General features: G+C 52.3%; 1 protein-coding gene across 3 annotated transcripts in view; it reads left to right on the top strand.

The window, feature by feature from the left end:
- The window catches only part of ECPAS (Ecm29 proteasome adaptor and scaffold), a 110,774-nt gene extending 85,681 nt beyond the window's left edge, over window positions 1–25,093 (top strand). For all 3 annotated transcript variants that reach the window (XM_029053692.2, XM_039910666.1, XM_029053694.2), the window contains 24 exons: window positions 375–429; window positions 961–1,075; window positions 2,046–2,114; window positions 2,901–3,018; window positions 4,070–4,237; window positions 5,139–5,218; window positions 7,626–7,731; window positions 8,333–8,380; window positions 10,120–10,241; window positions 11,038–11,188; window positions 13,260–13,325; window positions 14,774–14,863; window positions 16,142–16,208; window positions 16,744–16,835; window positions 16,945–17,011; window positions 17,197–17,388; window positions 19,436–19,644; window positions 20,206–20,249; window positions 20,352–20,544; window positions 21,249–21,390; window positions 22,458–22,563; window positions 22,861–22,949; window positions 23,475–23,546; window positions 24,794–25,093. In XM_029053692.2, the coding sequence (XP_028909525.1) occupies window positions 375–429; window positions 961–1,075; window positions 2,046–2,114; window positions 2,901–3,018; window positions 4,070–4,237; window positions 5,139–5,218; window positions 7,626–7,731; window positions 8,333–8,380; window positions 10,120–10,241; window positions 11,038–11,188; window positions 13,260–13,325; window positions 14,774–14,863; window positions 16,142–16,208; window positions 16,744–16,835; window positions 16,945–17,011; window positions 17,197–17,388; window positions 19,436–19,644; window positions 20,206–20,249; window positions 20,352–20,544; window positions 21,249–21,390; window positions 22,458–22,563; window positions 22,861–22,949; window positions 23,475–23,546; window positions 24,794–24,933 (2,601 nt within the window). In that variant the 3' untranslated portion in view covers window positions 24,934–25,093. The remainder of the gene's footprint in view (window positions 1–374; window positions 430–960; window positions 1,076–2,045; window positions 2,115–2,900; window positions 3,019–4,069; window positions 4,238–5,138; window positions 5,219–7,625; window positions 7,732–8,332; window positions 8,381–10,119; window positions 10,242–11,037; window positions 11,189–13,259; window positions 13,326–14,773; window positions 14,864–16,141; window positions 16,209–16,743; window positions 16,836–16,944; window positions 17,012–17,196; window positions 17,389–19,435; window positions 19,645–20,205; window positions 20,250–20,351; window positions 20,545–21,248; window positions 21,391–22,457; window positions 22,564–22,860; window positions 22,950–23,474; window positions 23,547–24,793) is intronic.
- The last annotated feature ends 1,642 nt before the right edge of the window (window positions 25,094–26,735 follow it).

Genomic DNA, 26,735 nt, shown 5'->3' with positions numbered 1-26,735 from the left:
GAGAAGGGCAAAGAAAGTGGCTTCAGATATTTAAAAAAATGGCAGCTATCAGTCAGGTAGAAGTGCTGTTAATAGGATTTTGGGGCTGTGTTCTGGGACAGGACATAGCTTCTTGCAAAAATTAATTGGAGCCTGAGTGTGAGATTGGCAGCACGTAGCCACAGATCACGCGACGACTTTTCCACCGTGAAAGTCCAAGTTAAAGCACCTTTCCCCGGTGGAAGGTACATCGAGGATGTCTAGGTGGAGCTGCGGTCCGTAATGAGGAGAATGAAAACAGGAGGCTCTTGGGAAGCCAGGGCGGTTCCTCTGATGTATGGGGAACGGGGATCATTTCCACTAAATCATGCCTGTTTTTTCCCTTCTCCTTTCAGTCTCATCTTAAGGAGATTCAAGGAGCATTTGTTTCTATTCTGTCCGATAACGATGGTGAGTAGTAAGAGCTTTTGGTAATTAAATTTTATTGAAATGCCTTCACAGCCCTTGAAGTTTCTTGTGAACTCAAGTCTAGTTGTTAACGGAGGGGTGGGGGAAAATGTGTTTGACTTGCAGGAGTATTTTTAATAGATTTCCCTGCCAACCGCCGGTTCGGTTCCTTGAAAGTACTGGCAGTTGGCAAAATTGCCGTCGATAAGACTGAAAATTTACGGAGTAAAGGGAGCAAGGAAAACAGTACATCAGATTTTCCTGCTTTTATTTAGATAAGATTTTTTTTTTTTTCCCAGTGGTTAACTGTCAATAAAGGGGACCGGAAATTTTGAGCAATATTTGGGTTCTTGAGCATTGAAGAATTAGGTAGAATTGACTGGGTTGGATCTGAAACGCTTTTGCTGTTTTATGACATTGAATCATTCGTGGAATCTCGTCTAAAAGGCTCTAAACCTAGCTAAAGTAATCACTGCATTAGTCTATATGTCTCTCTATATAAATATATATTTTTTTCTTTTCTGTCTATTGTAGAACTTAGTCAAGATGTTGCCTCAAAAGGCCTTGGATTGGTATACGAACTAGGTAATGAACAAGATCAACAGGAACTGGTGTCCACCCTCGTGGAAACACTTATGACTGGAAAAAGGTATGTCGACTCCTATTCATTTTGTTAATGAGGTGGACATCCCCTTGATTCTATTTGTGATTATGTTGCCTTGTTTTTCTTTCCTTCTGTTTTGCTCTGCCGTCTGTCTCCCCCGATTAGACTGTGAGCCCGTCACTGGGCAGGGATCGTCTCTATCTGTTGCCGAATTGTCCATTCCAAGCGCTTAGTACAGTGCTCTGCATATAGTAAGGGCTCGATAAATACCAATGAATGAATGAATGACTCAGGGGGTGTGTTTGCAAACTCACGCATCCACCTACCTACAGAGAACAGGCAAGGAATCCCTCACAACAGGGAAATACAGCCGTCTGTCCCTTGGCCCATATATTTAGTAATTGTCGAATTGGAAACTACATGACAGTTCAGTTGTTACCAATTTGCCGTACCGAGTGAATGTTATTCACAAGAGAAATTTCAACCAGCAAAAGTACTGAATATCTACTTGTCGAGGGAAGCTTTCCGTTAGGCAAAAGCTGTAATTACCGTGGGCCAGCCAAGTGGGAGAGAGTAAATGAGAGAGAGTGGTGATATTTAGAAGGGTGGTGGAGGAAATAGTAATTATCGTATTCGTTAAGCGCCTACCCTCTGCCAGGCACTGTACCATTGTTCAGCGCATACTGTGTGCAGAGCACTGTACTAAGGAAAACTGCATTTCAGCATCTAGGGGAATAGAAGTTTGCCTATCCAGTCTGAAGCCAAGCACGTGGAAAAGGAAATTCTTTCTGATCATTCGTTCCGCTGAAGCCAGTCTCATAGCGGGTTCCTCATTATCGAGCGGTCTGTAAAAGTAGAGCCTATCGCAGGATGAACCAACTTGTATTTTGCCCATCCTGGAGTGCCCCGGTAACGACCGAATTAGGCTTTACCAGCTTGTCGACTGTGTCCCTGTATCGGTTAATTGAACTACAACGAGGAGAACGTCTAACGATAGTGTCATTTTCCATTCTAGAGCCAAGCATGAAGTTTCTGGAGAGACTGTGGTCTTTCAGGGAGTATCCCTTGGCAAAACACCAGATGGGTAAGTGTACTTAGAATGTAGTTTTTAAGAAAACACTCATCTGTGACCGGTAGCATTTATTAATAAGGCAAGATTGTTAGCTTGGTTTTCGGAAACATTCGGGCTGTTGTCAGGAATTTCTGGCAAGTGGAAGTATAGCCTTAGAATGGCCAAGGGGAGTCAGTTAAGGAACATTTAGCGGGAGAAATCTTGCTGTGAAGAGCTAGGAAGCGAGCAAGATGAAGAGGGGAAGCCTCCTTCCCTCTCTTCTCTCCCCCGCTCCTCCCTTGCCTCCAGGTTTTCTCTATTTCTTGCCCGACGCGGCGAGGGAGCTGGATCTCTCCTTGGTCCTCCTCCCTCTCCTCCCTCAATCTCCCCGTGCCTGCTCGGAGAACCTCCCACCTCAGAAACTCCCTTTTCTTCCCGGTCAGGCCCTTGCCGTTGTTTTCTTCGAATGTTTTCTGTAAAATCCAGTAAAAACGGTTCTCCCGAAGTACAGCCGGCAAACCTGCTGCTGAAAATAGACTATTTGAATACTAATAGCATTCTTTTGTTAGAAAGATTTAACGTTTACCGAGTTATTGTGTAAATGACCTTTCGGCAAAGACAGAGGACCTGTTTATAATTAACTTACATAAAAGGAAGCGTCCTGTTTTTCCTGGCAACCAACCGGGCAGATCGGCCCACTGGAAAAAGGTCCCCTGAATGAAGATCTCCTTCAAAACAAGGCCCGTCCCTTGGGTCTCAAATTGCCGAAGACCCTTACCGTATTCAGCGGAGTGATTCTTTTCTCGTTGTGTTTCCAAGCCAAGGACTCTCAACTTACAAGGAGCTGTGTTCCCTGGCAAGTGATCTCAGTCAGCCAGACTTGGTCTACAAATTCATGAACCTGGCCAACCATCATGCCATGTGGAATTCTCGGAAGGTAATTCTGATGCTGTCTAATACCAGCAATACAGCGCCCGAATCCCCGTCTCCAGCTTGTTGGGTGACTTCTGGCCCCGTGGGCTCTAATCCTGGGTTGGTTGGCTGCCCTTCTCTTGCGGCCGCAGAACGGGGCGGTACATGGTCGAAGAGGCGCAGCCGCCTTTGCAGACGGGCAGTCATGCAATCGACAGTCATCACAGATAGAGCTTGCTTTGGGGTTTTCTGTCAAAGAAGGACGTGCCCCTGCAAACCATCACCACCAACGTGACCTAGGGGATAGAATATGGGCCTGGGAAGCAGAAGGATTCTGGCTCTGCCACTTGTCTGCTGTGGGACCGTGGGCAAGTCACTTAACTGCTGTGCCTCGGTTACCTCGTCTGTAAAATGGGGATTGAGACTGTGAGCCCCATGTGGGACTGTGTCCAACCCGGTCATCTCGTACCTACCCCAGCGCTTAGTGCGATGCCTAGCCCTTAGTAAGCGCTTAACAAATAGCACGAATATTACGACGATGGTGATGATTAATAATAACTAGCATTGCTTTTTCCGAACACCTGTGAACATGGCGCTATCCTAAATGCTGTATACGGGTTTGTACACACGGGGCTATTCACACGCTTTGGACGTGTATAACGTACTATTAGGCTTTAGATGGGAATGAAGGAGCGGAGTGCTCCGTTTTGAAGTCTTTAATGAGCATTAACTCTTTCGCACTTGTGGTATGAGTGCTCTTTCAAAGCTATCTAGTTCCTTCTCCTGCTAATAGAATCAGGTCCATTACTTTAGCGAATGAGGTTTAGCACGTTTCTTGCTGGAGATCGATGATTGCTCTGTTCGGAAGAAACCATTGCTCAACAACGATTCTGGCTTTCGTGAGATTGTGTGTGAGTGATGTTGTCAGGTGTTTTCCCAATTCCGATTGGTAAATATTTATAAAGATATGTTTATAGTTATGTCATTCTCATGAGAATTATCATTACGGTGCCTGGCACGTAGTAAGCGCTTAAATACCATTATTAAACTTTTTTTTTTTTTTAACCTTTCTCTAGGGGGCAGCTTTTGGTTTTAATGTGATTGCTACCAAAGCCGGAGAACAGCTGGCCCCGTTTCTGCCTCAGTTGATTCCTCGCCTTTACCGCTATCAATTTGATCCCAATCTCAGCATCCGGCAAGCAATGACCAGCATTTGGAATGCGCTGGTCACTGATAAATCTGCGGTAAGTATTTGTGGAAACTGAAAGTTTAAGGAGAGCCAGAGATAGCCTGGTTCAGTGGCCCCAGTCATGGGCCAGAACTTCACCCTGGGAGCTCTAATTGATCCTCTCCTGCCACTTTCCGACTGTGTGACCTTGACCGTGGCCTTCATCTTCCTCATGCTTAAGATGGGTGTGTTGCTCCGGGTTCAGAGGGTGTTGAGGATGTTTCAGCTATGAAACGATACAGTGAATTCAGGCTTATCGTTACTGAGGCGCTATGAGGAACTATTTCTCTACTCTTCCAAGCGCTTAGCGCACAGTAAGTGCCGTGAATATCGATCGATCGACTTGTCCCGTCTTCGTCCCTTGGGGGTATAAGATCGTTGTTTGAGATATTGAAAATGAAAGTGTGACTTCGGTATGGGGCTCTAGGGGATAATGCCTAAAGGCAGTAATCTGCATTCTGTGATGGACAGAATTTATCTTCTAAGGCAGGAGGGATGTGTGAATAGATCATCTTAGATTATTGGCCCAGCAGCAGCTAATCATTGGCAGCGTGTAGTTAAATGTGCACATCCCCATTCACCTACCTGAAAGCGGGAAAATAAGGTGGAAAAACGTGGCAGGACAAACGTCAGCTTGGCTTTACTGCGACTTATTTCTGGTATTCTAAATAGAAGCGCTCGTAGACTTTGTGGGCTTATATAAATCTTAGCTAACATGATTAGTAAACAGAAAAAAAAATGATTTTGATGAGTGGCTTGCTGTCATGAATTTCAGGGTTGTGGTTTATTTTTTTTCTCAAAAGTAGTAGGCACTAGTGCTTGAAGCCTTTAAAAACCAACACCCTCGGTGGATAGATGAAAAATAGTGATATTCCATATTTCCTTTCTTTTAATTATGCAATTTCTTCTGCCACTAGGTGGACAAATATCTGAAAGAGATTCTTCAAGACCTACTTAATAACCTGACTAGCAACATGTGGAGGATTCGGGAGTCAAGGTAGAAATTTTGGAATAAGATCTGTAGAAACAGCTGACCGTTTTTTGAAAAATCCCACTGTAAAAGCAAATGAAATTATCTCCCGCGGGGGGAACAAAAAGCAACAGTCTTGAGAACTCTCCAGGTGCAACACTGAGTTTAAGTGTGGCTAAACGTGTATAGTTGAGTAAGCGTGACTATGTCTGGTGAAAGTTCGAAGAGGCAAGATGTGCTCTTGCTTTACTTTGGAAATGCAGGTTACTCCGTGTTGTGTCTGTTAGAGTATTTTGTACAGAGCACTGTAGTAAGCCCACTGGGGTAAAATCTAAAAATTTTAGAACCGTTGCCATTTGTTTTAACTCGTGCTTTAACTCTACCCGGCAGAATTATTTCTGCATCCTTATGGATACCCACGCCCATTGCTCTCGCCAGTTGTTCCAGACATTTAATTCCCACCTCAAACCCCTGTCCTCTTCCCTCCCCCATTCCGTGCCCCTAGTGACCCGACGGCCTACTCAGTGTCACTTTTTTTCAATAATCAGGCGTGATCTCCCTAAAATCGCTCCTGCTCTTCTCCTGTCCCTCCCTCCTCCTGCCCCTTCTTCAACTCTCCCACCCTTCCCAGCGGTATCTCAAAAGATCTCTCTTTCTCAAAATCCGCCCCCTCCCCGTGCGCATCCAACCCCATCCCTTGGCATCTTATCAAAACATCCGTCCTCTCCTTTCTTCCCTCCCTGTCATCTTCATCTGTTGGCTCCCCAGTGGCTTCTTCCCCACCGCTTTCAAACGTGCTCATGTCTCCCCTATCCTAAAAAAAAAAAAATCCTCCCTTGACCCCACGGCTCCTTCCAGTTATCACCCCATCTCCCTCCTATCATTTCTTTCCAAACTCCTTGGGCGAGTTGTCCGCACCCGCTGTCTCAAGTTCCTCTCTTCCAGTTTTCTCCTGGACCCCCTCCAATCTGACTTCTGTCCCTTTCACTCTTCAGAAACCACCCTCTCCAAGGTCACCCATGATCGACCACTCCCTTCTCCTGGAAACATTCATTATCCAACCTGGGCTTCACTGACACTGTCCTCTCCTGGTTCTCCTCCCATCTCCCCAGCCGCTCATTCTCAGTCTCTTCCGTGGGCTCTTCCTCCGCCTCCCACCCCCAAACCGCTGGTGTCCCTCGGGGTTCAGGGCTGGATCCCCTTCTATTCTCCATCTACACCCCCTCCCTTGGAGAACTCTTTCGCTTCCGTGGCTTCAACTACCCCCTCTACGTGGATGATTCCCCGCTCTACATCTCCAGCCCTGACCTTTCTCCCTCTCTGCAGTCTTGCATTTCCCCCTGCCTTGAAGACATTTCTACGTGGATGTCTTGCTGTCACCTCACTCGTAACACATCCAGGAACAGATTCCTTATCTTTCCACCCAAACCCAGTCATTATCTTCCCACCCAAACCCAGTCATCCCCCTGACTTTCCCATCTCAGAAGACGCCACCACCATCCTTCCCGCCTCAGAAGCCTGTAACCGTGGTGTTTTCCTTGACTCCTCTCTCTCATTTGACCCACGGATTAAGACTAAATCCTATTGGTTCAACCTTCGCAAAAGATGCCCTTTCCTCTCCATCCAAACTGCCGATTATTGCGTCCTCCTCCTTGCTGACCTCCCCGCCTCCTGTCTCTCCCGACTCCAGTCCGTACTTCATTCGGCCGACCGGGTCGCTCTTCTAGAGAAACGTTCAGTCCTTGCCTCGAGAACCTCCGGGGGTTGCCCATCCACCTCCACATCAAACAGAAACTCCTTGCCCCTCTCCTACCTCACCTCGCCGCTCTCTTACTCCAACCCAGCCCGCACACTTGACTCCCCTAATGCCAGCCCACTCGCTCTACCCTGATCTCATTTTTCTCCCCACCGTCCTCTCGCCCACTCCTGCTTTCTGCCCCTGGCCTGGAACGCCCTCCCTTTTCATATCCGATAGGCATTGGTCTTCCCCACCTTCAAAGCCTTATCGAAGGCACGTCTCCTCCAAGAGGCCTTCCCCGACTAAGCCCTCATTTCCTCTTTTCCTCCTCCTTTCTGCGTCACCCTGACTCTCTCCCTTTATTCGCCAACCGCGGCCCCACAGCGCTTTATGCACGTATCCGTAATTTATTTAAAAATAATGTCTGTCTCCCCATCTAGACTCTAAGCTCGTTGTGTACGGGGACTAGGTCTCTTATGTTATTGTACTGTCCCAACTGCTCAGTAGAGTGCCCTGCCCACAGCGCTCAATAAATGCGATCGATTGATTCTTAGGCAATGGCTGCATTTTGGCAAGAGTCCGTGTGGATCTCCGTGCCTATGCGTGGGGGCTTCGTAATGGATTGCTTTCCTTTGAGAAAAGTCAAGTACTGCTGAGCTGTTCGGTTGGTTCTGAATCCGAAATATTTCTTTGTAGCTGTTTAGCTTTGAATGATTTACTGAGGGGAAGACCGATAGATGACATTATCGACAAACTTCCGGAAATATGGGAAACCCTCTTCAGAGTGCAAGATGATATTAAGGTACTACAATTTATTTTAAGACGGCTCGAGGACGTGTCTGTAATTTCTATTAATGTCCGTCTCCCCCTCTAGCCTGTAAGCTCTGCCGTATCCTCCCAAGCACTCAGTACCGTGCTCTGCACACAGTAAGCGCTCAATAGATACCACTGATTTGATTCGTGGACTAATTGGTTCAGTCCTGTCGATCGACTCTGTGCAAAGACTAATCTCAACGTAGGACAGATCTAGTTATGTTTTAAGAAGTCCCAAAGAGGCCCTTCTGTCATCTGTTCTTCAGTTAAATCAAGCACCACCCAGGCAGGTGTGTGAGAGCTAGGTATTAGCTGTAAGAACGTATTTGCGGGCCTCTACGTCTGCGCAAATGTCGATCTCTTTGGCGCATTTATAACAACTGTCGTCAGGCCGTCCCTGACAAAGAGCGCCGTAGCCGGAGTCAAGGCGCTAAGCGAACAGTGGATGAAAGAAATGCTTAGCCCTCTTACTTCTACCCCAGAGTAAGCTCCGCTTGTGTTTTATAAGGAAGAGTAGAGTTGGAAAATATGAAAAATCTAATCTGGGGAAAATGCAAACTCATAAAAATTATTCATCTTTTCTCTTTTAGGAATCTGTACGAAAAGCGGCAGAATTAGCACTGAAAACTTTAAGCAAGGTGAAATCGCGTGTCTGATGTGTTTATCGGGGAAGGGTTTAGGGACACGCACCGTGAGGGTGTGATTAGTTCAGGGTTGCAAGGCTTATGCTTTCGAAGTGGCCCTCGTGGCTCAGAGAAAGAACCCAGGCCTGAGAGTCAGAGGACCTGGCTTCTGATTCAGGCTCTGCCACTTTTCTGCTGTGTGACCTTGGGCAAGTCGCCTAGCTTCTCTGTGCCTCAGTTTCCCCATCTTCAAAAGAGGCATTCACTACCTGTCCCCCCTCCCATTTAGACTGAGCCCCATGTGGGACGGGGCCCGCGTCCAACCCGATAACCTTGTATCTGTTCCAGTGCCTAGTTCCTGGTGCCGGGCCCGTAGCGAGCGCTCCGTCGTCATCATCTGGAGCTATAAAATCTCTGGCACTCTACTCTGCCATGCGCTTTGAACAGTGCTCTGCGCATAGAAAGCACTCATCGATACCATTCCAGCGCTCATACAGTTGCTGAGTTTCACGTTAAAAAAAAAAAAAGTCGAGCCCACTGCAGCGTTGGATCTCTTTTGAGGGGTCCCTAAATATTTAAACCGAGTGGGCAGAAAGGTTCCTCGCTTTTTACTTAAACCCTGATTCTTTTTAGATGAGTTAGCGAGCCTACCGTACCGCGGGGACGAAGGCGGCTTTTCCGGAAGCGGCCTGTTTTGAGGGAAAAGGGAAGCGATAGGGTGAATAAACCCGTTCTGGTCAGAGACGCTCAGTTCCGCCAGAAGGCGTGTTTTCACCTATGCATCTTGGCCAGAAGGTTGTTAGGGAATTGGGGGACAGTTGTTCGGCAACACAAACCTGCTTCGATAAGGAGTGCTGTAGTGCTGGAGGGAAGGGTTTGTGCCTGCGACGTGGAAATGGGTAAGTGCTCCCTAACCTGGGGTCTTGCGAGAATGCTGCCCTCCTGTTCTAGGAGAATTAGGGTGGATCGAGTCTCCCTTTATCAGGCTGCTTTCAGGTACATCTTTAAATGTCTTTTTGAAACGATGCCAGTGCAGATTCAGCCTAGTCTTGAAACAGGAGATTAACGTCCTGGCTTCAACTGAAAATGCCCCCCCCCCCCCCCCCAAAATCGTCTTTGTATCGCATCTGTTTTCCACTCAGCGTTGGTTCAGTTGTATTAGGGGCTGGCGAATCTGTCACGGTCTGAGTACGGATAGCTTTGTAAAACTTAGCCTTCCCGAACAGTCGACGTTTAAAATCAACCCGGGAATGGAGAGTCAGGCAATCGGAAGTTCTACCGTCACCTCGAGCCATACCAGAATGGCTCAAGTCTCGAGCAGCTATTTCTCTGCAGTGTCAAAGTGGGCTTAATAGGAGCACCTAAAATATGGCGATGACAGAAAAAGCAAAATCAGATTGCTGCGTCCGTGCTGTGAAGGTTGGGTGATCATGGGCATATGAGATCATTACGGGCAGGGAACGTGTCTGTTAGGTTGTCGTATCGTGCTCTCCCGAGCATGTAGTCCAGTGCTGGGCACACGGTAAGCACCGAATAAACACGACTGATCGATGGCTATCTGCGAGGCGGTCCTGCCAAGAGAATCGGTCGGGAGCTGGCCCGTGTGATTTCAGATGTCAAACAGACCGTGCCACAGTCCAGTTGGGTCGTTCCGCTGGGATCTCTAGGGGAGGAGGTTCCGGTCGTTCGGAATCTGTAGCGGTGTCTGAATAGATGAAGTCCATGGCACTCACTCTCTCTGGTTTATTTGTGAGGTGTGTGTGAAAATGTGCGACCCCTCCAAAGGAGCAGTTGGCCAGAAAACCATTGCCGTCCTCCTTCCTTGCCTTCTGGACAAAGGAATGATGAGCACTGTGGCTGAAGTTCGGGCTCTCAGGTTTGAATTTTTGGCATTTTACGAGGGAGCGCTCTACCTGACGGGGGTGGCACTGGCGGAGTGGTACAGAGGCCCCGTTGGGAGAAGCCCGTGTGCGGTTTGCGAGCCACTCTCGGTTCTTGGGTTACTAGGTGCAATAGAACGGGAAAGTAGTGGATGGGAAGCCGGTTTTTACCAGGCAGAGAGTGAGAGTGATTTTTTACAGAGAGGCGTGCGCCCGGAGCGTAGAAAGCTAATGATCCCTAAAACCCCTTTCTTGGTGCCCTGACCGTTCGGTGGGACGGTTGGAGAAGAGAGTGGGGGTGGAGAAGAGTAAGTCGGGAGGGCCTGTATCCCTTTCTTTAAATATACTGGAAGCCATTGGTTTCTAATCCGGCAAATTCTCTAGGTCCCGTCCTCAAGTGGCTTACGTGCTACAGCCCCAAGTATTCCAGAAGTCCTGGGTGGGCAAGACTAGTTAGGACCGGAAAGATCATGCCCTGAATGCTCGATGCCGCGAGAGGATGAGAGCGGAGCCAAGTGGGGGGAAGGATCGGTAGAAGATGTGCGGGGAAGCTGTAACGACGTTGAAACCGAGATATCCCACTTCCGCATCGCGGCCTTTTTTACAGCAGAAAGGACTTAACCTGTTCTAATTTAAATTCACTGTTCTCAGTCGGGCGGGGACCGTTGCGGAGAATGTAGTAACTCAGTACGATAACCATCGGATCCACTGACCCGGCAAAGAGCCAGGCCTCTTAGGAGTCCGCGGGCTTTTAGGTGAAGGGTTTCAGCGGTAGCGTTCTGTGTGTTTCAGCATCAATACCCTTGTGAAGATCAGCAAAAGTGCCGGAGCAATGTTGAAGCCGCATGCGCCGAAACTGATTCCAGCTTTATTGGAATCACTGAGTGTCCTAGAGCCCCAGGTTCTCAATTACCTGAGCCTCCGGGCAACAGACCAGGAAAAGGTAAGTCTAAGAGGGCAGAACTGGATTTTTCAAAGCGTACCTTGTGAATCTCTTTTCATTCTGTGCACCCCAAAAAAGAAGAATTTGCCTGTGAATTCGATGGAACTTACTTTCTAGTAAGGCAGGGAAACGTTGAACTGGCAAGGAGAAAAGGGAATTTGGGAGAGGAATTTTTGCCTCCCCAGATGTGATTAAAGCTTCCCCTCGGAACTCAAATGTAAAGCCACATTGACTAAGTCCCACTTTCGGGCTAGAGCCAAGTACGACGTAAAGGCGGAGGCGGGGGAAGGAATGTCCAGAGAATGACGACGTAGGCAACGTGCAGTCGGGATGTAGGAGATCAGGTGATAGCAGGATATTACCAGATATCGTTGAATGAAAGAAAACACAGGCATCAGTTATTTTCCAAAAAGATTCGGCCTAGAGGATAGAGCACGGGCCTGGGAGTCGGAAGGACCTGGGTTCTACTCCCGACTCCGCCTGTTGCCTCGTCTGTAAAACGGGGGTGAAGACCGTGAACCCCATGTGGGACAGGGACGGTGTCCAAGCCGATTAGCTTGTATCTCTCCCAGCGCTGAGTAGTGTGCCTGGCCCATAGTCAGCGCTAAAATACCATCAAAAAACTACTCAAGTATTTTGAAATCTTAGCGTTGAATTGTTTACCCCCTAAACTCTTGGAAGGAATCGATTCCAGGAGAAATTAGGGTGTGAGAATTGCATGATTATTTTAATCCAGAGGCGTGTAGGAGGTCGAGGTATGGGGTGGGCAAAGATTGCACGCGCGGAGCAGAGCGAACGTTGGCCTAGCGAAACGGCCTCGCGGAGAGAGCCTAGGAGACTGGGCGAGTCACTTAAACTCTCCGTGCCTCGCTGCGTACATCTTAGACCAGGAGCTCCATGTGGAACAGGACTGCGTCCTTTCTGATTCTCGCGTATCTGAGAAGCAGCGTGACTCGGTGGAAAGAGCCCGGGCTTGGAGTCGGAGGTCGTGGGTTCTAATCCCGGATCCGCCGCCTGTCGGCTGTGTGACTTGGGGCAGGTCGCTTCACTTCTCCGTGCCTCATCTGGAAAATGGGGATTAAAGACCGTGAGCCCCAGGTGGGACAACCTTGTATCTCCCACAGCGCTTGGAACAGTGCCTGGCACGTAGTAAGCGCTTAACAAATACCATCGTCATTATTATTATTATCTACCCCCAGTTCTTAGCGCACTTTGCTTGGGGCTTCATATATGTTCAGTAAATATCAGAACTGTTATTATCACCACATAGCAAGAACATTTATTGGAAAAGGAGTCCACCCCCACCCCCACCCACACACCACCACCATATACTTCCTCTTTTCATTGCCTAACTGGATTTGCACTTAATCCGTGGCAGTCGGCACCGTTTCAGAAAATGATCAAATAGCGCAAAACACAACTTCCGTCGACTTTTAAAAACAGTCGAATTAACGGAAATAAGCGTGCACCATGAGACGCGCCTTGAAAGATGTAATGCGGCGGGGCCAAAATAAACCTGAAGCGATACCGTTTTGAAAACGGAGAGGTGCCGATCTCAGACATAACGACAGCAGTCACAGCTGCGGTTTCCGACTTGGGAAGGGACCGGTGAGCTGGAAGCCTCTCTTCCCATGATGAGAGAGCTTCTAAAATTAATTCCGAGCCCGGGGATTCATCTGAGAAGAGATTCTCAACGGGCTAGATGTGCGTGAGTCGCCTCTCCGTGTGGAAGTGAGTCAGAAATCAGAAGAGCCTCTGCTGGTTGGGGCGGGGGGAGGGTGTTAAAACTTTAAATGGGAGTGCTGTGCCCTGGCAAATTATTATAGTTTTTCTTTTGGGGAGAAAATGGTTTGGATTAGCAAACCGTTTAAATGTGTTGCAACATTAAAAACAAACGCATGCCTCTGTCGAGTGAAGCGTGTTTATTTTGAGGAGTAAAGTCTCCGGGACACACGGAGTGGTGTGGTGTGATCGGGTTTGAGCTTCCCTGAGTCTGTGGCTCCAGTCCTGGTGAAAGGAATAAATTGGCCGCGTCTCTCTCTCTCTCTCTCTCTCTCTCCCCTCTCTGTAGACTGCAATGGATAGTGCTCGGCTCAGTGCTGCTAAATCATCTCCCATGATGGAAACAATTAACATGGTGAGTGTGAAAGTGGAAAAGGGCACTGTTTAAATGTTCTTTTTTCTTTAACGGCACTCCGACAGAAACCCTCAGTACGCAAGCCTTCGGATTTCTGTTCCACAGTAAAAAGGCAGGTGCTCCGTAGCACAATCTCCCCCGTCGTTTTGTCCTTCACAGTTCCCCGTCCCTGTTTTTCTTGCTCCTTGAAATTCATCTCCATGCTCCCAGTAAGCTGCCAAGAGCCTTGTAGGAACAGATTTCTGCAGTCCTACTTGGTAATCGTCTAACCGAGATAGAAAGCCAGCGCTCTAACCTGTCACGTGACCAGCCTCGAGCAGTATCGCGGCCTCCCTTGAAACGCCCACCTGTTCGTCTGTACGACGGTAGTACGTTCAGTTCTCCGGAGCAGCGTGGCCTCGCGGGAAGAGCACGGGGCTGGGAGTCGGAAGACCTGGGTTCTTATCCCAGATCCCCCCACCGCGTGACCCTCAGAGGCAAGCCGCTGCACTTGCCCGCGCCTCGATTTCCGCGTCTGTAAAATGGTAGTCGAACACCTGCTCTCCCTCCCCTTTAGACGGCAAATCCCGTGTGGGACTGCCTTTGACCTGACTCTGTCGTATCTGCCCCAGTGCTCAGTACAGTGCGTGGCACAGAGAAAGCGCTTCAATGCCATGATTATAATCACTCGGCGATTAAACAGAGAAGCCGTGTGGCTTTAGTGGAAGGAGCCCGGGCTTGGGAGTCGGAAGAGGTGGGTTCCGAGCCCGGCTCCGCCACTTGTCTGCTGTGGCACCTTGGGCGAACCACTTCACTTCTCCGGGCCTCGGTTCCCTCATCTGTAAAAGGGGGATTAAGGCTGTGAGCCCCACGTGGGGCAACTTGATTACCTCGTATCCACCCCAGCGCTTAAGAACGGTGCTCAGCACATGGTAAGAGCTTAACATACCATCATTATTATATTATTGTAATTATTAAGATAGTGTACATATTTTACATTAAAAATATTGTGATTGTATAATGATATAATCAACGGTGATGATATCATCATCATTTTTAACCATGGTTTCACTCTGCATTTTGGCTCGAGCGCCGTTAGGGAATTAGGGAACGTTTGTCCTACACCACGAGCGTGTTTGGGCTCGGCGTGCCGTGTTACGGATAGGTGAGTTTTACAGCAAGTTTTCTTTAAGGTGGGGTTTTGCCAGGACACCTCACCCACAGTTCCTCACCCTGCGGAACTGGGGGTACAGATAGGTTTAATAATGATGGTATTTGTTAGGCGCTCGCTACGTGCCAAGCACTGTTCTAAACAAATCAAAAACTTGGGCCCTTCTAAATTTCTGTGCAGATGAAAAAAGCACCGCCAAAATGTCAGTACGGTCGGCACGTGGACCGTCTGAATCTGATCTGGTTTCAAGGTACCTTAGGGGTAAAGTGAACGTTTTGGTTGTCTTCCCTTTCCCCAGTGTCTGCAATATCTAGATGTGTCTGTCCTGGGTGAGCTGGTTCCTAGATTATGTGAACTGATCAAGAGTGGAGTAGGTCTTGGAACTAAGGTAGGTATATTCAGCCCTTGAGAAAACTGCATTTTCATCCTTCACCCGTGACTGGTAAGAGTCCCTATTACCAAATCAGCGTACGGCATTTTGTCCAGCTAAATGGCGCTAAATCCTACCGCAGCCAAAGAAAAAAGATTTTTTCCAAAGAAAAGAGATCCCGTTGGAGTGTCGTTAATGCAGTAGGATTGAAGCCTTCTTGCTTAATTGCATGAAGTGCGGGATCACGTTTCTGGATGCGAACTATATCCGTACTTTAATGCCCGTCTCCCCTTCTAGATTGTAAGCTTCCAGTGGGCAGGGAACGTGTCTACTGACCCTGGTTTATTGTACTCTCCCAATCGCTCCGTACCGTGCTCCGCACAAGTGAGCGCCCGGTAAATACGACTGACCTCGATGACGGCTTTTAGCACCGTGAACGTCATACTCGATAGCCACGGCCCCCGGCCTCAGAGAGTTTACAGTCTCGGAGTACGTAATGTAAATAGCTGCGGGAGTGAGTGGAAGCATGGTGCGGCTCACAGAATGTGCCGGTCCGTAGATGCGGCCGTCAGTCGTATTTATTGAACTCTCTGGACAGTGCTCTGCGCACCCACAAAGTGCCCAGTGAGTACCGTCGATTGAGAGGCGTGAAAAAGTCGTTGGAGGCGGTAGCCTTGTCCCGAGGTCGGTAGCGATTACGTGGAAGGTGCTCAAGACGAACCCCAAGGCCATTCCGTCCATCGAGGAACGGTTTGGCGTACTCTTTCCCCTTCTGATCCTTTGCCCAAAGGCAAAAGGAGCGCAAGAAGACAAATCTTCGCCGGAATGGAAAGCCCCCACTCTGCCCCGGGCTTAATGGGAGAGAAAGATAAACCGCCCGAGTGGGGGGTGGGAGGTGGAGAGCGTAGACGACTTCGGATGCTGGCACTCGATTGAGCTGATCGTAGCTGGACCAGTCAGTTGGAGAGTAGAGAGTGGTGAAGCAGTGAGGTGTCCAGCAGCAGGCACGGAACAAGACGTAGTTTCGCGTGTCTGTATTGCCGCGTACAGCCACTTTGGACTGGGGAGAGTTGGGAAGTCTGGAGTGAGCTTGAAGCTAAAACTGTCCGGTTGAGAAGCGACCGGAGCTAGCTTATCTTCTTTCATTCTTGCAACTTGCCGCCCCCGCGACCCCGCGCCTAAATCATTGTATCCAAAGACAGGAAGAGAAAGAAATTTTTTTTAAAAAAGTGCTTCAAGTGGAGACATGGAACATTTGCGTGCGTGTGTGTGTTTTTCTCTTTTATATCTTCACAGGGAGGATGTGCTAGTGTAATTGTGTCACTAACCACTCAGTGTCCCCAGGATTTAACACCATATTCAGGTAAATTTTAGAAATATGTGCAGGTGTGTATGTGTTTTGGCTACGTGGTCGGTCGTGATGACTCCCCTCTCCTTCCCTCTCTCCTCTCCCTCCCTCCCTTCCTCCCTCTTCTCCTCTCCCTTCCTCTCCACCTCCTTCTCCCTTCTCCTTCCCTCCCCCAGTCCGTCTCGGTCTCTCCCTTCCCCTCCCCTTCCCCTCCCTCTCTCCCTCCCTTCCTCTCTCCCTTCTGTCTTTGAGTTGCCCCGTCACACCTCCAAATCAACTCTCGCACGAGGCTGATGCACCTTATTAATTCAACTCTTCTCATCTCGTTTATTCTGATGACTGTTGCCCGTTCCCCTCAGTGGGTTTGGTAAACACTGTTGATGCCCTAATTCTATGTAGGCGGAAAGCAGTTAAGAGGAGCAAGGTGACTAACTTTACTGTAGCACATCACAGGAGTAGTCCGATGCTCTCGTCATTTTTTTCTCTTTCCGTACCGAAGGTCAAAAATTCTACTTACACTCAGCAATTTTTTTCTGGGTGTCGCCAATAGGTAAACTCATGAGTGCTCTGCTCAGTGGACTGACCGACAGGAACAGTGTGGTGCAAAAATCCTTTGCATTTGCTCTGGGACACTTAGTGAGGGTGAGTGCCGTTTCGGGTTTTTTTGTGTGTGGTTGGCTGGTTTCTTCGAAGCAGATGGTCTGTCTTCGAATCACCTTTTCGAATGACTTGAATGGGTTGTCTCTTTCAGACCTCCCGAGACAGTAGCGTCGAGAAACTGCTGCAGAAGCTTAATAACTGGTACATGGAGAAGGAAGGTACCGTGCTCTTATTTCCGTGTGGTTATTATTCACTCTCTAAACAGTTCGAGAAATCAACCCATGAGCCTGTTTTCCTTAAAGTGCAAGCTTAGCCCCAGCTCAGAATCCCTCTCGAAAATGAGTTATTCAGTTTCACCTACCGTTTTTTGGGGTTTTTTTTTGTCTCTTTCCTTTATCTTCAGAACAAATCTATAGGACATCTTGTGCTCTGACCGTCCATGCCATTGGGCGCTACAGTCCTGATGTCCTGAAGAACCATGCCAATGAAGTCTTGCCCTTGGCCTTCCTGGGCATGCACGAGATTTCCGACGAGGAGAAAGGAGAGAAAGATGATTCCGGTTTATGGACGGAAGTTTGGCAGGAAAACGTACCTGGTTAGTGAGCCTCCTTGGGGCTGAAATTAGTCATGGATGTTTTCCGTTGCGTGCCTCCTTTCCCAAGGCCATTCCACATCGTTTTCTTGGCTCTACGTAATATAGGGCGGTGAGGTTCAATGTGCACTGTTGAGGATTGGCTCATTTCAGATGGCAACTCTGAGGGGCTTCTTCCATCCGTGGTGATTTTTTGCCACCTAAAATTGCCTCAGGTGAAGCAGAAATAGTATTTTCATCCCACTTCTCTCGTGAATCCCCCAGAGCAATTCTCCCGTGAGGGAATTTAGACTTCACTGTGGCCCAACTGGGTTGATCATCCCTCATCGCTCCTGGAAGTCTTCTGGAGTTTCTAGAATTCGGGACTGCTTAGGCTAGAGGAGCCAATTCGGCAGAAATCCTCAGAAGTGATAGACTCACTTCTCTGTGGAGATGTCGCATCTTTCCTAGGGACCCTTCAGCCAATCAGTCATGTTTATTAATAACAATAATAATAATCGATAATGATGGTATTTGTGAAGCACTTACTACGTGCCAAGCACTGTTCTGAGCGCTGGGGTAGATACAGGGTAATCAGGTTGTCCCCCTTGGGGCTCACACTTTTGATCCCCGTTTTACAGATGAGGGGACTGAGGCACAGAGAAGTTAAGCGGCTCGCCCGGGGTCACGCAGCAGACAAGTGGCGGAGTCGGAATGGTGTCTGTCGAACACTTACTGTGTGCCAAGCACTGTTCTGAACGCTGGACCGCTTTTTCTAAGCACTTTTGAAGGCTTACTGCGTGCAGAGCATTGGAGAATTAGCAGACGTGGTCCCTGCCCATAAGAAGCCTACAGTGGCTGACAGACATTAATATGAATAAAGAAGTAATTTATAATATATAATTCAAAGATACGTACGTAAGTGCTGTGGGGCTGGGGCGAAAGTCACGTCCGAAGGTCACAGGTGGATTTGGGTTTTGAATCACCCCATTTTACACCCCTCCCGCGACTGTCATCTCAGCCCTTCCCCGCCACTTACCCACTTTAAATACACCTTAACCAATCCCCTCTAGCACTCCTGTGCACACCTTATAAACTCTCTTCCTTCCCTCTGATCTAATTGATTTTAGTCTGCCCTGCTAGAAGGAAAATTCCCCGAGGGTCGGGGTTACGTCTACTCCCCTTTGTTGTACGTGAGCAGGTAGAATTCTTTTTAAATTCACAAGCTTCAACTTTTATCGATCGCGCACCAAGGTCACCCTTAGAGAACTGAAGTTGTTCGCCTGTAGATAGTAATGGTGATATTCATTCATTCATTCAATAGTATTTATTGAGCGCTTACTATGTGCAGAGCACCGTACTAAGCGCTTGGAATGGACAAATCGGCAACAGATAGAGTCGGTCCCTGCCCTCTGACGGGCTTACAGTCTAATATTCGCCAAGTGCCTGCTCTCGATTCACTGTCCTAAGGGCTGGGGCTCGATACGGTACGGTCGGATCAGACACGGTCCCCGTCCTGCAGGCGGCCCGCAGCCCAAGCGGGAGAGGGAACAGGAATGAATCCCCGTCGTACAGAGGCCCGGAGTGATCGTGACTTGCCCGAAGCAGGTGAGCGGCGGAGCCGGGATTCTAATCCGGCTCTCCTGACTCGGCCCTGTACTCTTTCCACTCGGCCACGCCGCATCTCTCTAAATCTTGCTCTCCTAACCTCACCGCCCCAGTGTACCGGAGATCGGCAACACTGTGAGCAGCGTCGCCTTCTCTTCCCTCGATCTCCTTTCTCTACCTCTTCCGGGTGACGGCGGTGAATCCGAAGGGCCCTAAAAGGGTCCGGGGTGTTTGGTAGAATTCCAGAGACACCCTCCCCCCCCCCCCCCTTGGAGAGTGAGTAGCCCCTGAGCTCTGTAGACCTGAAAGCCATCCACTGGAGTCTTGGTGAGAAATCTCCGTTTTGAAATCCGTCCTGAAAAGGAGAGTCATTTTCCCTAAAGATCAGTTTCATTTTTGTGTATGTGTGTGTGTGTGTGGTGTTTTTTTTTAATAATGCTGCCTTTCTTTTTGACAACCTCAGGTACTTTTGGTGGTATTAGGTTGTACATGCAGGAATTGATTTCCATTACCCAGAGGGCCCTGCAGTCTCCATCTTGGAAAATGAAGGCCCAGGGAGCAGCTGCCATGGCGTCTATTGCCAAACAGACCAGTTCCTTGGTACCTCCGTATCTAGGAATGATACTGGCTGCTCTGCTGCAGGGCCTGGCTGGAAGAACGTGGACGGGAAAGGTAAAGGAACCGTTTCGTGCCGAGATGATTTCCGGAGGCATCCTTGGTTTGTTTTTTTTTTCCCCCTCCGTACGGCGCTTAAGCGCCTCCTGTGTGTCGAACGCTGCTCTGGGTGCCGGGGAAGATAGAAGATAGGTCAGACACGGTCCCTGTCCCACGCCGGCCTCACAGTCGAGGCAGAAGGGCTCACGAAGGTAGAAGCCTGGCGAGGCTTCGACTCACTTTATCGTTTAGCCTTCGTTGGAGTCGTCCGCGTTTGGCCCTTCCTTTAAGATGATCGAGTCGCACGCTTAGTAGGCTGATTCCGTCCTGTACCGATTTTCCTGCATCACTCAACCGGTCTTGTCGAGGCCTTGAAAGTGGTGGGTCGTCACCTTGGCCCCGGCGATTCTGTCAGCTCGGTCAATTCAGGAAGCACCGATCTAGTGCAACGGGTGAAGAAATGGGGGCGCGTGTGCTTTTGCAAAACGTTGCTCCCGTGTGGTCCGTCGGAATTTAGAAACCGTGGGGACCGGACAAGTAGCTCTGTTGTGATGCAGTTATCTTCTTTCAACCCCTTAGGAAGAACTGTTGAAAGCCATCGCTTGTGTCGTGTCAGCCTGCAGGTAATTTTTCCTCCAGTGAAGTCATTCGTTGTTTATCACGCTAAACGCGAAGCGGGAGAACGACCGGTGGAGACCATTTCTGTGCTTCTGTTGCCCCCGTAGTGCCGAACTGGAAAAGTCGGTGCCTGATCAACCCAGCGTAAATGAGATCGTCCAGTCTGTGCTGAAAGAGTGTCGCAAAGAAAACGTCAAGTACAAAATAGTAGCCATCAACTGTATGGCCGATATCCTGAAGGTGACGAAAGAAGATAGATTTCAAGAGTTGGCGGACATCGTCTTCCCGATCATTAAAAAGGTAGCAACCTCAAGAGCCTTGACTCTCCCGATACCCACTCTGTTGAACGAGGAGGAACCCGGTGCGTTCTCCTCGACTCTCCCGTTCTTCTCCCTCCCCTCCTCACCGCGCACCGCTGAGTTGGCTGTCCGAGGCATGCCAAGCCTGGAAGGAAGCGGATGCTGGGCAGGCTCCCCGGGGCGGTGTAAAAACGGGGAGCTGTCGGTCTGGGGCCCGATGGCGCCGCTGAGACGGCCGAGCTCAGCGGCACGAATCGCGGCCCGCGCGGTCTGGGTCGGAATGCCCGACCGGCTCTCCCGAAGCGCCCCGAGCGGATCGCCCGTTCGGCATCGTCGTCCGTGGTGCCGCCGCCGATCTGGAATCCATTCCTCCAGCTGGCGGTTGAAAACGTTTGGTGATTCAGGGGTAGAGCAACTAGGGAGGTTTCGGGCGTGAGACCGCATACCGCTTCGGGTTTGCCCAGAGACCCGCTTCCTCGTTTGTCCTCCCACGTGGTCGCAAGAGGTGGGCGGGGGGCGATGATGGTGGAGAATCCCCTTGTAATAATGGGGGACGGGGGAGAGCGACCGATCCCGGAGCAGTCGTATGAGTAACCTGCCCTCCCGTCCCGTCCCCGTCCCCCCCCCCCGGTCCAACGAGAGCCTCGTTACAAAAGACCTGAAAATGCCTAATCCTTGGCTTCCGCGTGTCTGCTCTCTCCCCAGCATTCGCTAGAGAGCACCGGAACCCGTCCGTCGAAGAAGGAGGAGGATGAAGGTGAAAAAGAAAAGGAGCTGCACACGGAATCTCTGCTGTGTGCTTTCGAGAGTGTCGGGAAAGCCTGGCCCAGGACCGGTGACACCCAGCGTAAGTGAAAGCGGTGGGGTCGGCGGGGTTCGGAATTCAAAACCCTAACGGGCGGAGGTGGCTCAACGCAGGGTTTGCGGGGGGAAAGGTAGACGGGTCAAGTCGTCACCTAAGGCGGCCGGCCCGGGTTGGAAAGGCTCTGTGGCAGGAAAACCGCAGCCCTCGGGCCTGATAGGTGGAACCGCCGGCCCGATCGATAGAGGGACCGGTGGGCCGTTTGACCCTTTCAATCCGGTCGTCGCCACTGAATTGCTCATCGGCCGTCCTCGCTCCTTGCAACCGTAACGAGGTGCCACGCTGTTTACCACCCTGAGCCTCTTTAGAACCGAGGGAAGACGGGAGGGAAATTTTTGTCAGCCGCCCAGCCTGCTCCGCTGGGCCTGCCCTCGCCACCGGTTCCTCCGGAAGCAACTAAGCGCTCCAGCTGGGCGGCTAGGAGGCGCCCGACCCGAGAGGACTGCTAGATGGGAACACTGTGACCGCGGGGGGGTTCCGGGGCACACTTAAAGTCGAGGGACTTCCCCGTGGAAGGCCGCCGCACGTCACCCGAGGCGTCCCCGCGTTAACCCGTCGGCCAGGGTAGTCCGACTCTTTCCTCGTGAAGGTCCGGAAGTGCACGAGAGCCGTGTCAGAGGCACCGCTTACTAAAGATGCACGGTTAGGCGAGTGACGGGAAGTCACTTCCAAACGCAAAGCTGGGTTTCGACCCGGGGGGGTTCGCGTGGGGAAATAGCCCGGGCGGGGCCGGAAGCGATACCGGCTGTTCGGAGCCAAAAAGGTACGTCCACCCGACCGGCGGAGCGAATCGAAAGCAGACGAAATCGACAGGTGGCAGAGGAATCGTGAGTTTACGGGGAAGCGAGGGGAACGGTGCCGTATCTCGGCCTGCTCCCCGGTGGATCTCCCCGGTGGATCTGTTCGCGGGTCGCCGATTACGAAGGGAGGGGAGGGGCGATCCGGGGCCCCGGAGGCACCGAGCCGGCCGTAGAGGTGGCCGTCGAGAAAACTGGCCTTAGCCCACCCGTCGCGAGTATTTCTGAGACGCGTATCTCGCTTGCTGTTCTCAGGCTGCTATCATCAGGAGCTGTGTAAGATGATGTGTGAACGGCTGAAACTCAGCACGTGGAAAATTCAGCTGGGAGTGCTGCAGTCCATGAACTCCTATTTCCAAGGGTGAGTCGCTTTGCAGTTCATTTCTCTGTCTTGCCTCATCTCTCGGGCGTCTCCTGAGGAGCGGACCTTGCCGGCAGTTCAAAAGAATCCCGAAGGGTAATTCTGCAGCCCTTCCGGCGAGGGCTTTGTAGGGCGAGGGGCTCCACCCGGGTATTGGTGAACTCCCCCCAGATTTCAGGTCAGAAAGGTTTTAAAACCTATTCGGTTAGCGTTTCCCCGACCTCCGTTGCCCCGTGGCCACACCGGTCAAATGCCAAGCCCTCTGATCGCTCTCTCTCTCTCTCTCTCTCTCTCCAGGTTAATGCTCTTTGAGAAGGAATACGCAGATCCCAGGATGTTGACTGAAATACTGTTGGAGACTTGTTCATCCATCACGTATTCTTTAGGTAAATCGACCTCCCCCGAAAACGGTAACCGTCCCTCCCTCTGACGTTGGGAAGGGAGCCCGCTGGCCGAAAGCTCTCGGGTCTAGCCTTCGAGTCGAATGGAGGGGGAAGACCCGCCGAGGAGGCTTGTCCGTGAGAAACCTGACCTGGTTTTCCATATCCCCGTTGAGGCCCAGACTTAGAACTTCCCAAATTGGATCTAAGCTGCTTTCCGTTAGCAGATCTCGGGCCTCGGAATCTTTCGCGCTCGTCGAGACGACGGTGCGTCTGAAGCTTTTCGGTGAAGTGGGACTTGGCGAGCGTTTGTCTTTACCAACCCTAGTTCTCGTCTCCGTCTCGCTCACCTTAGGGGGTTTAGATCCGGCCCCCTGATTCCGCACGACCCCTCAAGGAGCCAGCCGGCTTGGGCCGGACTGCGGTGACCCAGGGGAGATTCGGGTCTTGCCTCAGAACGGCCTACGTTAGCATAGGGGCCGAAAGGCCGGAAGAAAACAAGATCCATCAACTTTACCTTTCTTCTTTTAGAGAACAAAAACTACACCTCCATCCGAACGGAAGCTTTGGCTGTGGTAGAACTAGTGCTCAAAAAACTCAAAGGTGAGTGGGTTTTTTTCCCGGGTAGTCGACGGTGGAGCTTCTGGTCGCGTAAACGGGAATCGGAGCCGGTGGTCGCGTAGACGGGAATCAGAACGGGCAGGTTCGATTTGATCTTCCGCTTCCCCAGCCGAGGTCGCGGTTTGGGGGCTCGGCCGGTTTAAAACAGACCCCGGTACTTGAGTGCTTGCGAGGAAGGACCCCCGCCCCCCCCCCCCCCCAGCAAAATCCGGCCCCAGCCTGCAGGGTGACTTTCGAATGGGGATCAGATGCCCCCGCCACGTGATTTTCCCTCTTTCCCTCTTTCCTCGGCGCGGACGGCGCCGACCTTGAGTTCTCGATTTCCGCCCGCGGGTCTGCACCCTTTAATTCACCCCTCCCTCCGCACTTAGATATTAACGTCCGTCCGTCCGTCCCCCGCTAGACTGTAAGCGCGTTGCGGACCGGGATCGCGTTCTACCAACTCTGTCTCGTCGGGCTCAGTACGGTGCTCGGCCCCCAGTGGGCCCTCGTCAACGTGCTCCTCGACGTGCATCCTTACTCGATGGCAACTCTTTACGGTAGTTGTTTGCCAGCCCAGTCTCCTGGAGCTAACTCTTACAGGCGCCTAAGAGCAGCGGACCCCTTCACTGGTTCGTCGAGAACCGGGTGCCGCCTCGAGGCGCGGTTTCTTCACGTCCCAGGGATAGAATCAGACGGACTCGCGGGCCTCTGGCGCTAACACGCCGAGTCGGCCTTCTACCGCCGAAAGCAGCTCCGAGAGTCCGCGAGTGGCCACGCGCCCGCCGAGCCCCGCCGAGACGGACAGATGTTACATCTCCCGTTCACTCGCATGAATCCCTCTGAGTCGAGACGCCCGGGGCCGATTTCAGCTGCTCTGGAAGGCGGAATTTCCCGCCCGAGCCTTCCACCCAAGTCTTACAGTTCTCCCCGTCGACGGCGGGTCCCCCCAAGAGGTGTCCCGCGGAAACCGTCCGCGTCGCTCTCTCCGTGCTTCGGAGGAGGGGGGCCCGGGCCGCTTCCGCCTGCTCACGGGGCGGGCCCGTCGGCACGGCGGAGGGGAGAGCGACCCGGGGGCCCGAAGCCGCGTGACCCCGGGCGAGTCACTTACCCCCCTCTGGGCCTCCGTCGCCCCATCCGCGGGACGGGGATTAAGACCGTGAGCCCCAGGCGGGAGAGGGACCGCGGCCCCCGGTCGGGGGCTCGGGTCCGTAGGATCGATCGGGTGACTGGGGCTTCTCTTCCTGCAGAGTCTGAGCAGTGGGAATGTTTGCCAGCTGAAAGCAGGAGTCTCCTCATCGGCTCGTTAGCTACCATGGAGACAGACAGCAGACCCGAGCTGCGGGAGAAAGCGGCGGCGTTGAAGAAGACACTTGAGAATCCGAAATGAATCGGGGCAGAAAAAAAAGGAAAAAAAAAGAAACCAATAACCAAGTGCCATGTAAAACAAAACAAAAGGCGGTGTACTCTGAAAACCAAGTGGGGAAAATGAAGATTAATCTGTAGCATGCATCATTCCTTGGTCAAAATAAAATTAAAAATGCCTTAAATTCGGTTCCCCTTCAGCTTTATCTGACCCGGGGGGTTTCGAGCACCCGGGCCCGATACGATCCGACGGGCCCGGCCCCGGCGAGGAACGGGCGTAGGGGGAACGTGCGGCGGAGGCCGACGGCGGTTCTCGGGGCTCGGTCGAACCGAAACGACGGCTTCCCTCCCCGGGGCGGGTCGAACGCCGAGGTGGAATCCCTGCCCGCGTCCTAGGTCCGACGGCGCGAGCGGAGCCGCGTACGAAAGCCGTCGGGCCCGACCGGGCGGTGGAGACGGGGGAGCCTGGCGAAGGCCTCCCTTCCCCGCTCCCCCGCCTCCCGTCGTCGCGACCTTCTCCGTCGCGGGGCCGTCGGGGAGCGGATTCGAGTTGGGCTCGCCGGGCGGCTCTGGGGCGAAAGGCTTTCGGCCTACGGCGGGGGAAGGCACGAGCGGGGGAGGGCGCGAGAAGAAGGCGCCTGGGTGACGTGGCGCCATCCTTCCCCCCCCCCCCGAAGCAGGAAACCCTCTTTTCACGACAAACGTCGGTCACGACCGACTCGCGACGGTGAGTTTGTCCTGCTTCGGACCCCGTTCTCGCTCTAGACGGCCGTGACGAGTTCGCGCCGTGTGCGACCTGCTGATTCCGGAGCGATCCTAAACTCCAGAAGGAAAAGAACCAATCGGCACCTACCCGTCAAACCGGGACCCTTCCGACGGAACGCCGGGTCCGTCTCCCGGGACCCGGCCCGCCCGGCCACGACGTCCGCTCTCTGGCTCGGTACCGAGCGTGGCTCCGGTATCCCTCAAGCTCTCCCTCCGCGCCGGGCGCCGTCCCGAGCGCCGGGGGGGGGGGGGGGAGGGGGTAAATCCGACGCAGTCGGGTTGTCCCGCTTGGGGCTCACGGTCTCGATCCCCGTCGTCCGGCCCAGGCGACCGGGGCACGGGGGAGTGGAGCGGCTCGCCCGGGGTCACGCCGGCGGCGGGCGGGATCGGAACCCGCGCCCTCCGACCCCCGAGCCTTCGGGCCACGCCGCCTCGGACGGGGAGCGGCCGGCGAGTGGCCGGACGGAGCCCGGAGGCCCGGCGGGGGGGGGGAGGGTCCCGGGAGGCCGAGGACCCGGGTTCTAATTCCCCCCTCGTCCGAAAAATGGGGAGCGGGACCGTGAGCCCCGAGCGGGCCGGGGACCGCGGTCGACCCGACGGACGCGTCCTCGGTCCGGTGGCCGGCCCGTGGCGAGCGCCCGACGGCCACCCTTCAGCGGCCGAGCGCGGGGGCGGGAGGGTCCCTTCTCCCGCAAGCAGAGGGGGCGAGATGGGAGCCCGCGGTAAGCGCTCGGTCGACGCCGTCGGTCTCTCGTAAGCGGCGTCCGACCGCCGGCCGTGCGGCGGGCGGTCCGTTGAGGGCGAGTGCCGGAGGGGCGTGGTCAAAAGACCCCCCCTTCGCGCCGTCTTCTCCCCCTCCGGCCTCCACCCCCGTCGACGGGGTAGGCCCGGAGGGGATCTGGGGACCGCGGCCGCCCCCGCTCTTCCCTGGCGGGCGGTCGCCGGCCAGGCGCGGGCCGTCGTCCGCGTCCCAGTCGGACCCCGCTACTGGACTCTCCGGCGGCCCCGTCCCCCTCACCTCGCGTTCCCCTCCCGCCCCTCCGGTCCGAGCGGAGCCGGACG

This window comes from Ornithorhynchus anatinus, chromosome X3 (genome assembly GCF_004115215.2).
Source record: "Ornithorhynchus anatinus isolate Pmale09 chromosome X3, mOrnAna1.pri.v4, whole genome shotgun sequence".
In the NCBI taxonomy this organism is placed as follows: domain Eukaryota; kingdom Metazoa; phylum Chordata; class Mammalia; order Monotremata; family Ornithorhynchidae; genus Ornithorhynchus; species Ornithorhynchus anatinus.
This window is presented reverse-complemented; position numbering and strand designations above follow the sequence as displayed.